Genomic DNA, 13461 nt, shown 5'->3' with positions numbered 1-13461 from the left:
CGCTCAATCTCCAAGCTTGTAGGTGGAGACTGGACAGGTTCGGGTGGAGGACCGTCCCCTGCTGCTGCGACAGAAGGTCCTCCCGAAGAGGCAAACGAATCGGGGGATCGACTGACATGCTGAGTAGCTCGGGATACCAGTATCTTCGTGCCCAGTTCGGAGCCACAAGGATAACCTGGGCCCGGTCGCGCCTGATCTTCAGCACTCTGGGCAGAAGTGGTATAGGCGGAAAGGCGTACAATAGACCGCAACTCCACTCGCGACGAAAAGCGTCTCCGAGCGAGTGCTGCCTTGGAAATTCCAACGTGCAGAACTGATGACATTGCGCGCTCTCTTCTGTGGCCAATAGATCTAACCAAGGCTCTCCCCACTGCTGAAAGACCTTGCGCCACGTCAGAGTTCAGACTCCATTCATGATCCATCATGCACCGACGGCTGAGTTAGTTCACCCTGGCGTTCAGAGAACCTGCCAGGTGTTGAACCACCAGGGTCACACCCTGATGTTCCAGCCACTGCCAGAGGCGCAGAGCCTCCTGGCATAGGGTCCACGACCTCACCCCGCCCTGTTTGTTGCAGTACCACATGGCGGTGGTGTGGCCTGTGAACACCTGCACTACACTCCACCGGACAGAGGGGAGGAATGCCTTCAGTGTAAGTAGGATCGCCCGCAGCTCCAGACAGTTGATTTGGAGCTGGGACTCCGCTGGAGACCAGAGGCCTCTGATCTCCGCCTCTCCCATGTGGCCCCCCCAGCCCAGGAGGGACGCATCCGTCACAACTACGTGCTCCGGGTGGGGTAGGGAGAGGGATCTGCCACTGACCCAATCGCGGTCCGTGAGCCACCACTGCAACTGTCTTGCAGTGCCCTCCGAGATCAAGACATGGTCGGACAAGTTGCCCTGATGCTGGGCCCACTGAAACTTCAGGTCCCACTGCAGAGCCCGCATCCGCCACCGGGTGTGATGCACCAGAAGGATGCAGGAGGCCATCAGCCCCAGAAGCCGCAGCGTCAACCTGACCGAGTCTCGGGATAAAGGCTGAAAGATCGGAATCAGAGCCTGAATATCCCGAACCCGCTGTTCGGGAGGATAAACCCAGAACCGCTCCGATGAAGAGGAGCTTCTGAGAGGGACACAGGTGTGACTTCGGTACGTTGATGGAGAACCCCAGCAGGTGCTTGAGATCGGCGGTAGTCTGGAGGTGGCTGACGACTGTCTCGGGCGAGCCCGCCTTCAACAACCAGTCGTCGAGATAGTGGAAGACTGACACCCCTAACCTGCGCAGATGGGCTGCGACCACCGCCATCACTTTCGTGAACACCCGTGGGGCGCTGGTAAGGCCAAAGAGGAGCACAGTAAACGGAAAGTGCTCGTGGCCTACCATGAACCGCAGGTAAAGCCGGTGGGCCGGCAGGACGGGGATGTAAAAATAAGCGTCCTGCAAGTCCAACGCTACCATCCAGTCTCAGGGGTCCAGGGCAGCTAAGACCAGAGTCAGCATCTTGAACTTCTCCTTTCGGAGGAAGCCATTGACGTTCCGTAGGTCCAAGATAGGGCTTAGGCCCCCTTTGCCCCTCTTGGGTACCAGAAAGTAGTGGGAGTAACAACCACACCCTACTTCCGGCCCAGGAACGTGCTCGATGGCCCCCTTGGCCAAGAGGGCAGTGACTTCCTCTTGCAGAAATTGCAAGCGATCCCCCGACAAGCGGTGGAATTGAGGTGGCATGGCTGGAGGGGTCGCCTCGAAGGGGAGGGAGTAGCCCCTTTGGACGATTTGCAGCACCCACCTGTGCGATGTGACAGTGTGCCAGTGGAAGAGGTGATGGCAAACCCTGCCCCCCACTGGCATCACATGGGCCTGAAAGCACGGACTAGGAGGGTTTTGAGGCAGGTGCTGCGGGGGAAGGTGTGGACTGGCCTCGCCGCTGTCCCCGACCCCCGCTACGGCGGTTTCCACAGCCGCCACCCGCGCTGTTGTACATTCTGCAGCACGTGTGGGGGCGCCCCTTCCGTGGCCACGAAAGGAGCGAAAGGCACCCGTTTGCTGGCGTGGGGCCGAGAGGCCCAAGGACTTGGCCGTAGCCCTGGAGTCCTTGAAACGCTCAAGCGCATGGTCTGCCTTGTTGCCAAAGCGGCGACTGCCATCGAACGGCATGTCCAGAAGAGTGGCCTGGACATCGGCCGAAAAGTTGGCGGACCTCAACCAGGCGTGGCGTCAAACCGCCACCGTCGTTGCCATCGCCCTGCCCAGTGAGTCCGTGGTATCCAGCCCACATTGGATGGAATACCGCACTGCATCTCGACCCTCCGCAAGGGCTTGGGTGAGTTTTGCCCAGGCCTCCTCCGGACATTGTGGCAGCACGTCTGCGACAGTGTCCCACAGGGTGTGGGTGTAGCGGCTCAAGAGGCATGCGGTATTGACTGACCGCAGTCCCAAACTCAGGGACGAGAACACCTTCTTCCCGAATTGTTTATACCTCTTGGATTCCCAATCGGGCGGGGCCGCCAGGAATGCGGTCTGGGAAGTGGAGGCCTGGATGACCAGGCTCTCGGGGGTGGGATGGGTTGACAAAAAGCAAGGGTCGCCAGGGCCGGGCGGTAGCGTCTGGCCACGTTCCTATCCACAGGCGGACCTGTGGCGGGCTTGGACCAAGTGCACACAAGAAAGTCACACAAGGCCTCATTAAACGGCAGCAGAGGCTCAGTGGAGCTTGCCTGCGGTTTAAGGACACAGTGAGGAGGTTAGTCCTCACGGCCGCGACGGGGAGCTCAAGGTTTAAGGCCTTGGCTGCCCGCGTCAACACTACACAGTAAGCAGCCCCCTCCTCCGTAGCCACGGTGGGAGGGGAGACAAATCCAGTGTCTGGCGAAGTGTCAAGTCCACTGGCCTCCCGAAGCTCATATGTCCAGTCCTGTTGAGACTGGCACTTCTGTGCCAGAGGGTCCACAGACCCCTCCCAATCACCCTTGTCACCCATCTCCTGTAGTTCAGGGTCAACAGATTGGGCCGGTTCATGGAAATAGAAATCTCCAAAGGACGAAGAGAGCGGCGCCGAACCGAACAGATGGTAGGATCGGGGACGGCGCCCATAGCAGGCGCCGGGGCGACACCCGCAGGACCGGCGCCGGTGAGGTCGTGAGGTCGACCGGCGACGACCCGGAAGCGGATCCAGGGAGGGCCGGCGGCGCCGGGGCCGAAGCACCCGGCACCGCCGAAGCACCCGACCCGCTAGGCCCTCCAGCCGGAGCCGTTGGGCCCGGAGGCGCCACGGAACCCGGCTGAGGAGGGAGGGACATCATGGCAATGAGGTACCGCTCGATCTCTTCAGGCGTCGCGTCATGCCCAGGGACCTGAAGGTGTGGGGCAGGCGGCGACATCCGCGACTCAGTCGGAGCCGCGTAAGTGGTGTCACCCGAACCCCGGCCCGCACCGCGCGAGCTTCGGGGTGGGTCGGACGAACGATTAAGTCTCTCCGACCTCTCATGGCTCTTACCTGAGGACTTGGATCCTGATGACCAATGTCCACTCCCGGAGCTGCGAGGGCTCCGACCCCGCGACCGGTCCCTCGACCTTCTGTGGGACCAGGAGCGGCGCGGGGCTGACTGCCGGAGCTCAAGTCGCTTGCGGGACCGCTCCCACCTAGCTTTAGACGTCAGGGCCCGGCAGTCGGAGCAGGTGCGGTCGTCGTGGTCGAGGCCTAAACACTTGAGACACCGGCGATGGGGGTCGGTAACCGACATCAGTCGGTCGCACATGGAACAGGGTTTAAACCCGGGCATCCCTACCGTCACAGTCGGAGTCGAAGACTCGAGTAGAGAAATGATCAAAAAAAAATCAAAAAGTTTAGTCAAAAAAGACTAAGGGGTAGACTCCGGATCTGCGCTAGCTGGCGCAGAAAAAAGAAGAACTGACGTCAGCGCGCAAGGGCGGCGTCTAAGTACTCCGACGACGTCATTCCGGCGCTGCCGACGACGGACGCAAAGCCGCGGATTTTCCGGATCCAGTCTGACGCCTGGGGATATTCTAAGGTAAGAAATCTATCACTAACGTGTCTTTCAGATACGGGACTATCAATCAGAACAGACTTGGATTAACACTGAGCAGACAAATTAACACTCATGTCTTCTGAAGGTGGGCTAAGCTCAGATTGCCCGGAGCAACATATAGAAGCATCTTGTTTTCCGTATGGTGTTTAAGGCTTTTCACTGAAAGTTGCCCGCTTTTAATAATTACTTATGTGCAGTGAATGGGGCAGCACTTGGTGCAGACCTGGACCTCGAACAATGCCGCTTCTGTCAAAGTTCATATCGTGCTTGTGCCACAAAGAGCTTGGCCTCCCACTATGTCCTTGAGTGCACTTTCATTGTGCAGATCAGAGTGTAACATTTGTCGTTTGCAGCAGTGGCATCTTTTAAATGCTGCAATTCTAAGTGATAGCATGTCTGACAACACTGCTTGTACAAAACATTTTGAGTAACATTTTCCAAGTAGAGCAACTCCAGATTTGCACTGAAGGACATGGATCAACAATAGCCACCATTAGTATGCGGAGTGGTGCCCTGTACGGCTCCGTGAAGTCACATTCAATGCAGAACTCGAAACTGTGACAGTCAAGACTCCTCCTTTCGGTTCAAGGTACAATGGAAAGTTCAAGGACTGATGACTTGATACCCTCAATCTTGGATACCTACTTTTCTAGGCCAAACTTGGAGGTCACGTCCCCTTTTATTTTCACCTTGAACAGGATAGATATAAAAAGTAAAAAACTGAGTCAACATATTTAAATACATTTTAATATAAAAAAATACAAAAATATTACACTGTGCATTACTTCCTTGTTGGCAAAGTGTAGCCATAGATAGGGAAACAAATCAACCAGACAAGATAAATGGCTACAAACACGAGGGACAGACATGTAAAAGAACGAAGAAGAGGAATTTGTAAAACCAATAGCCACGTGGAAACATTCATGGAGCATGAAAGGGTAGAAAGGCAATGGTGCACTAAGCAAACTGCTTTTCTGGGTAGTAGAAAGTCAACAAAATCACTGAATTACAAAGACGTTTACGGCAATTCATTCTTGCAACAAATAGATCAGTGAAGTAATAGGGTGCAGTCTTAGGGCTGTGAAATTAGTTTGGTAGTTATTTAAATCCATCAATCTGTGCAGCAAGTTTCGGTATTGAATGGTGAGGAAAGGGTACTGGTTGCTCATTTCAACCGCTTGTTTCCTTAAAATACTTGAAGGAAGGGGAGAGTGGTATCCTGATGGAAGGCGTGGTTTCTCAACCATTTCTCTCACTTGAAGTAAAACACCTATTTTTGCAGCAACAGGAGGAAAACGGAAACCAGGTCAAAATTCAAAGCCCCTGTTCTGTACAAGGCTACAGTGCTACCAGAATCACAAGTTGGAATCGTGGTGCACGAATCAGAGGAACATTATCACTGGTAAAAGAGCCATGCCCAGGAACGACCATCGCAGTGTTCACCTCCAGACACCAGACCGGTTGCCTTTGATGCTGCCCTGGCTGGGAGGAGGAGGAACAGTTTTCTTCACAGTTTTTGTGCTTGGTGGCTTTTCACTGCAGGCCCGAGTGGAGGAAGGGCGTCGGGGAACTGGGACCACCTGCAACAGAAATCCATCCATGAATAAAAATTCATTAAAAAAAACTTAAAGGTGAACAGGATCACCAAAGGCGATCACAGAAAGCTACTAGAGTTACTGAAGAACTACCGAACATGTAAACTGGTGCAGACAAAGACTACCAGAAAATACCTTTCAGGACCGAGGAAGCAGAAGATTTTGAGAAAAAGAATGCAGATCTATTCTTCATGTACACTATAGTTATTACTTAAGTGAGATGAGCTGGTCCACAATCGGAGGTGCATGTGCCAAGGCACACATACCAATTTCGGGCTAATTTATTGACGCATTAACAGTGAAAAATGTACCACAGTACTACTTAAAAGGGGGGGGGGTCAGTCATGCAGAATTTAGGCAGATCAACAAGCACTGACAAGGAAAGTGTCCCACTGTCTGAAATAGATCTGACGGTTGAACATATGCAGTGAGATTAAGGCCCAGGCTGCACAGTACTCTGCTGACAATCCTCAAAGGCACATTTACATTTCACTGGGACTTAGGAGCCACAGTGTCTCATCTGCCTCAGCACTGAACACTCCAAAGGGCGTGAACATCAAAACAGTGCACCTCTTTCCTCTCCGCGTCGTTCAGCTTGGGGTCCAAACACCGCCTTGCCGTCTGGTTTCCTTGATGCTCCGGATTCATGTCTCCCTTCACTTCCAGCCTAGGATGGGAACAGGCTCGGTCATAAAGAGGCACAGACCATGCAGTTAAAGGAAGGTTATCACGTGTTTTAGTAGATCAATGTCACACTTACCCAGCCTGTTCAATGCCCTGGAGATAGTTTAAAATCTCCTCCGCAAGGGGCTGACCATTGAGAGCCTGGTAAAGAGCCCTGGCACGTGAAATCTCAGCCACATCATTGGGAGTTATGGGTGCTGCCTGAAAGTCTGGGCAGGGAAAAAAACAGAATTAGCACAGACTCGGAGCAGAGAACTGCCAGAAAACGATCATGGAATAGCTTAGCTCTGCATCAACAAGAACAGAACAGCCAGTATGAAGTATGCCATCTAGGAGGTCAGGAAGAGAAGCAAGAAAAAAATATGGAAACTTATGACAAAGGGAACAGATAGGAAATCTGCCAGACCTGGAGTACCGAAATACCATAATGAAATCCTGCACCCTGACTGGACAAGAAGGGAACGAGGAATACACAATATGACGGCCGCAGATCAGGAACAGAAAGACAGGTATGAAATATTCCAACCTACGAGTAGGCAGGAGATCCTTATCTACTCACTAGGTAAAGCTTTGGGAGGCGTGTGATGTTCACGACTGTGGGTTGCAACCTCTGGTACTTTGCTTTTCTGCACAGCCTGCGGGACTTTCACAGCAGCTTGCGGTCCAGCCGGAGGCTGACGCAAATGGTCCCAGATACCTGTAGATCGGTCTCGGTAGCCTAAATGGTCTCCTGCAGAAAGGAAATGGAGAAACTTTAACAAGGACAGTCTGGCTTGATGAAATAATTTCAAGAAATGTAAACACAGGAAACAAACAAGCACAGGGTGATGTATTGAACATTGCATCCATCACTTCTCCCCCTCTGCTCTTTACGCAACTGTACAGGGGTAGTGGAGGAGGTAGCAGAGAGTGAGATACCAATGTCTAACCAAGCAAAGCACTGCAATAGGCCACAGCACGAAAGAGTAGGTAATGTCGATGCCTACTCCTTTTCAAAGGTTTCAGACTTAAAGGTCAGGGAAGCTGCAGATGCAGGCGTCGGTGGCTTAGAACCAGCAAATCGGTAAAAAGACCACCACAATGCATCTCAGTCCAATTTCTTTGCCAATATTTTGTTGCTTGAGGTGACCAAGTCTCCTTCATTGCCTAACCTCTCACTGCCTTATCCAAGAATCGGATACAGATGGTTTGCTGGGACTCTGCTATAATAGCAGGATCAGAGGGGAACTCCCAACTTAAAAACAGAAGCCTGATTTCAAATCAGATCCTCTTACTCTTGGCCTGCGTCCCTTTTCCGTCTTTGATCCGCCTAGCGCTAAGACAACTTCGGGTATTGCGCGCTTTACAGAATGATTTCATTCACTCATTACTCCTCCTTTGACTTAGCTTGGACCATAAGCTGTACTAGACACAGTTTTAAATGGTGTACTCCTGACTCCGAAAAGGACCAGTGAATGCGGCCACAACAAGCATACCACAGTTCTAGCTTCCAGTCGAAGATGCCATTCCCATGCCCAGCCATTCGGTCATCTCTTTATAGCTCTTACCCTGAAGTAGAGAGAGCTGAGACATCGAGTGGGACAGGCTACTGTGCTTCTCGTTCAGAGGGTCTCCAGGTGTCCGGTCCAGCAACTAGCGAAGAAAGAAATCCATGAGGAGAAGACTGCATGGCTACAGAGTGTAACAATCAGAAATAGCATTACAGCCACAACAATACTTTTTCTAAGGAAGTCTGAAGGGTGCTGTCTAGGGGGAGGGTGGAACTCTTCTCAGACAGTGACCACTTTGTTAAATAAAGACATCATTAAAATGGATGTTTTTTCATACAATTAGATATCCCAATGGAACAAAGACATATATAGGATTAGTTTTAAGATGCAATTAAAATCTGTTTAACAAGGAAAGTGCTCATTACATCGTGAGCATTATAGCTTGATTCGGAGGTTATAAAATAATGGCCTGGTCATTGGCACTGAGAGGAAGGGCAGACTTTCCTTCCGTAGCTCAGGGGCTGCTGTAAACCTTGAATGCAATCAGCGATAAGAAAATGTAATGTACAAAGGGCACTTTCAAAGAGCCTAGATAGACCACTTCTGTCCCCTGTGTGCCACACTATTGCTAAGGACCGAAACAGATAACCTAGTACATAAAAATCAAGGCCCTGTATTAATGTTTCTGCCCAATAGACATAAAAAATGGGAGGGGGTAGGAGAGAATCAACGTAATAATAGTCTATAGGAGGAGACTCCGGTAACCAAAAAGTAACCAAACTCATCGAAAATGTGCAGAACTACTCATCTTCTTTATTGTTGAAGTTTTATATAGCTCTAGCCTGACCAGAGTGTATTGGAGCGCTTTACAACAGTGATTTAGTGGGTATATTTAATAAAGTAGTATCAAACAAAAGTTCAGAAGTCCACGTGTGCTGCAAATTCTTGAGGTAGTAGTAGAGTATAGAGGAGGTTTTGGTACATGCAGTTGTAGAGGTAGTTCAAGGGTGCTGCAAGTTCTTGAGGTAGTAGTAGAGTCTTGGGGTGGTCTTGTTGCATGCATTGTTGAGGTAGATCAGGAGACCTCTGTGTTGGTGGGTCAGATGGAGCGGAGCCAGCACGGGGGTAGGGTTAGTCGTGGGTTATTCCTTCGGGTTGGAGTGTGTGAGGAGGAGGGTTTTAAGGCGCATTTTGAATTTTGTGAAGGACGGGATTGTTCTGATGTCTGCTGGGAGGGAGTTCCAGATTTTGGGTGCGTTTCCCGCGGATGACCTAGCAGCGGTTGATTGCTTGAGTGCTCTCATGGGGATGAGAAGGGAGTTGGAACTCCTGAGGTTCCTGGACTGACCTGCCCTTTTGAGCTTGGCGGCTAGGTTGTCCGGTACCCTGTGTGTATGGCTTTGTGCGTGAGGCAGGCTGTTCTGAAGTACGTCCGCTGATCAATTGAGAGCCATTTTAGATCTCTTAGAGCAGGCGAAATGTGGTCATATTTCCTGACTCCCATGACCATTCTGGCTGCTGCGATGAGGGTTGTTTTGAGGGAAGCTAGGAGAGTTTTTGCGATGCCGGTTAGGGTTGAGTTACCGTAGTCAAATCTAGATAGCACCCGTGCTTGGGTGGCTTGTATGAGGTCTTTGTTGGGAATTAATGGTTTAAACTTGTAGAGAAGTTTCAGGTTGAGGAAGGCGGTCTTTGCTGAATTTATGTGTTTGTAAAATCACTAGGAATCACCCTGGACCCCAAACTGGACATGACCAGAGTTAGCTAGGGTGAGGTTGCCGTTTAGAGTATCCATCCACAGCTTTAAGCCATTCTGCAATATGTGGGTTCTCTTCTTTGTCCTGATTAAGTTTAGGGTGATTTAGAGATAACACCCTAAAAGAAATTCATCACTGGCTAAGTCTGAGGATGTCACCTGGGGAGGAAGTTTCCAGCTAGATCTGGGAGTCATCAGCATATAGGTGGAAGGGGGTATTGGCATTTTTAAGTATGGAGGTGAGGGGTTCCATGCTAATGTTGAACAGTTGCGGTGAGAGGACTGAACCTTGTAGCACACCCCTGTTGATAGGGTGATGGTCGGAGGTGAAGTTTTTGATTTTTATCCTTTGCGATCGGTTATGGAGGAAGGAGGTGAACCAGCGGAGGACCATCTCATCGGTACCCACCCTTTCTTGTAGGGCCTTGATGAGGGGAAGATAGTGGTCTACCGTGTCAAAGGCTGCCGATAGGTCAAGGAGAATGAGTAAGCAGCAGTGATCGTTAGCAAGTGACTTGCGAATGTCATCTGTGATGTTTAGGATCGCTGTCTCCGTGCTGTAGCCTCTTCTGAAGCCTGATTGGTGGGGATCGAGTAGGTTGATGTTGTCCATGTGCTGAGTCAGTTGTGAAAGGATGCATTTTTCGAGAATTTTGGAAAGGAGGGGGGGAGATTGGAGACGGGCCTGAAATTGGTCAGGTCTGTGGAGTCCAGGACTGTTTTTTTTAGTAAAGGCGTTTGGCCTTCGAGGCAATCCGGTATGATGCCATTTCTCAGGGAGTTAATGATTCTGCACCAGAACGGGCTAGTGTGAGCTTGAGTTTCTTGGTCAGTTGAGAAGGTATGGGATCAAGGACATGCGAGGCGGATTTGGAGGTGGAGATTAGTTTGATAACTTCAGCTTCCGAGATTGGATTGAAGGATTTTCAGGTGTTAGTGAGGTGCCTGTATGAGCTTTCGGTTCGGAGTGGGGGAAGGCTTTCGCAGGAGTGGTTGGTGGAGATGTTAAGTGAGAGATCACTCTTGGAGATTTTTTCTTCAAATAAGCTGGCAAAGTTTTCGCACAGTTCTTTAGAAGCCTGGGTAGAGGCCACTGGGGCTTAGTGGTTTGTTGTTTGATGATTTTGAACAGTTTGTTGGGCTTGTTTTTTGCATTATCCAGGGCGGAGCAGAAGAAGTTCGACTTTTCGTTATGTATGTGTTTTTTGTAGTTTCTTCGAGCTGCTTGGAGTTGTTCGAGTAGGCTGGCGGAGGGGTTGTTTCTCCACAGTCTCTGTGGCTCTGAGTTGCCGCCTTTCGTTATTGAGGTCTGTATTGAACCAGGATCTGGAGGGGATGTTCCTGGCTTTTTTTTTTGTTTCAGAGGGACTATCTGGTCAAGAATGGATGTCAGAGACGTGTTGTAATGGTCGGTGAGTTCTGTCGTGGATAGGTCCCCTGTGGAGGTGCAGAGAAGGGAAGTGACTTTCTTCCAGGTCGGTCATGTTGATCTGGGTAAGGTTTCTGGTCCATTTGGGTTCTTCTTGGATGGGGGTTGTAGAGTGGCTGTCTGAGTGAGATGGAAGAGGATTAGGTGGTGGTCAGACCAGTCTACGGGCAGGGTGCGGGTTATCTTCACTGTCACGTTTGGCGATAATGGCATCAAGGATTGCTCCCTTGTTGTGAGTTTCTTCTGTGCAGTGTTGCGAGAGGTTGTTATTATGTAGCAACTCACTCAGGTTTTGAATTAGCGGGTTGCTATCTTCATTCCAGTGTAGGTGGCGGTATCCCAGAATTAGGTTATTCGCCTCTCGTAGTGAGCAGTGGACAATCAGGTCAGACAGGTGCTCGGCAAAAGTGGTGGGGTTGCCTGGGGGGGTGGGGGGGGGGGGGGGGAAATAAGGTTGGAGGTTAGTGTTTTGCTGTTGCTTGTGTTGATGTTGAGTGTTATATTTATGAGAAGACAAATGCTGACCATACAGTAAACTACTAATATCTCCTTGTTTGGAGTGACAAATCTGCTTTAATCCAAAATGTGTCTGGTATTTTATTTATACCTTTGAATTTTATTTTTCAGAGATTAGAAAATTGATTTGTTCGAAAAAGACATGCCACATATATTACACATAAATCAACATATACTTAGTCACAATACTATCAACTCTAAACAACAATACATAAATGACAACATATCATAAACATTAGCACTACGGTTTGTGCTACAACAGCAATATTCCTTATTTGCACTATCTTTTTTTATGAGTGAAGTGTATTCACAAAAAGAAGAATCAAATGGAGAAAAAGCATTAATATTATAAACAATATTGGTGAAACTGAAAGAATTAATCAAAATTTCAGTCATTGAAGGAGTCAGTTATTCCTAGCTGTTCCAATACTTGTCTCCAATGGGCCGACGCGTTTCGAACTCGCTATTTCAATTCGCGTGTTCTCATCAGGGCTTTTTACTTTTTCCTGCATTGTGTGTGCAAAAATATGAAATAGAAATTCATCAGATTCTGTTTTATGCTTTTCGAGCCTCTTATTACCACTTTGAGTTTAGCTGCAACATGCATACCTTCAAAGGTCTTCGCAGTTACGTAGGGTTCAATTTATCTATGCGGAGGTCCCTGTCGCAATGTTTCTGAAATTTGAAGAAATCAAAATTATGGAATCAGTTAAAGGCAAGAGCCCGTCACCTGATGCCAAAACACACACTCCATTTTCATACCTTTGTTGGTGTTTGTGAAATCCAATCTTTAAACGAGGAGTTTGATAAGTCAGTAATCCCGCTTTTTGTCAGGGGCGCCCATGTGGGTCCTGTTTGTCTGCCTAAACAAAATGATCATTTATTTAAAACAAGTCCTGAGCTGATAATCTAGTGGTTCTAGTGCCCATTGATACTGTATGCAAATAAGTACCTGCTATCGCCGCTCGGCGTTGTCCCTGCAAGCTTCTGATGGCGGAATTTGTTCGTTTATTAAATGCGGGCGCTCCGTTCCCTGGAGGGAAGACAGGCATTCGGTCACAAATAGCTTGCAAGTTTATGCGCATCTACACTAGTTCGTGGACATGGGAGGTTAACCTACCTAGTATCTGCTGTTCTCTGCTGCTCTGGGCTTCACTTCCCTTTCGCAATCGATCTGCATCAATGCGCCATTTTGGAAGGGGACGTACTATTAAGATGCATCACATGGTGCGGGGCTTATGGGACATGTAGTCCACATCAGTTTTTAGAACTTATTATAGTCTTGAGATCTCCGACATGGAGTTCAATCCAGTCTGTAGACTTTTGAATCTTAAAATCAGATATGCTTCCTTTTTCAGTAAGGCATCCTCCACATCTTGGACTCTTTTATTATGCCCTATTGTGTACAGGACAGTCCACCTGAAATCCGTTTCCAGGTGGCCATGATCTATAAAGTGTTGGACCATGGGAGCAGACAGAACCTTATTTTTAATTCGCGATCTGTGTTGTGTGATGCGAATATTAATTTGCTGGTTCGTTTCTCCAATATACAGTTTTCCGCAACCGCAAATGATTGCATAAACCACATTCTTGGTTTTGCAGTTGCTGAAGTCTTCATTTGTCCATTTTACATTTCTGTGAGAAAATTCACTACCCTCAATTGTTGCATCACAGGATACACAATTTCCACACCTATGGTGGCCTTTGATTTGTTTCAAACCCCATACTGAAAGTAGATCATGCTTGGGTTTTTCTATCCTTACATCTGCCCGGACAATCTGCTGGCCTATGCTGCGGTTTTTTTTAAAAGCAAAGAGTGGTCTCGGAAATGGACACTCCAGCTCTTCCAATAAATGCCAGTTCTTCAATATAGTTTGGCGAACCTGATGGGAGTGAGGGCCAAACGTTGTGACACAGACCATTTTGTCTAGTTCTTTTTTCTCTT

The 13461-nt window shown here is 49.2% G+C and overlaps 1 protein-coding gene across 1 annotated transcript in view; it reads right to left on the bottom strand.

Annotated features, from left to right (window-relative positions):
- Positions 1-4771: 4771 nt before the first annotated feature.
- The window catches only part of CNTROB (centrobin, centriole duplication and spindle assembly protein), a 442502-nt gene continuing 433812 nt past the window's right edge, over positions 4772-13461 (bottom strand). The window contains 5 exon segments of the mRNA XM_078668775.1: positions 4772-5626; positions 6212-6308; positions 6402-6534; positions 6885-7055; positions 7873-7957. Of these exon segments, the coding sequence (XP_078524901.1) occupies positions 5486-5626; positions 6212-6308; positions 6402-6534; positions 6885-7055; positions 7873-7957 (627 nt within the window). The 3' untranslated portion in view covers positions 4772-5485.

The sequence above is a fragment of the Lissotriton helveticus genome, chromosome 12, assembly GCF_964261635.1.
Source record: "Lissotriton helveticus chromosome 12, aLisHel1.1, whole genome shotgun sequence".
Classification (NCBI taxonomy): Eukaryota; Metazoa; Chordata; class Amphibia; order Caudata; family Salamandridae; genus Lissotriton; species Lissotriton helveticus.
This window is presented reverse-complemented; position numbering and strand designations above follow the sequence as displayed.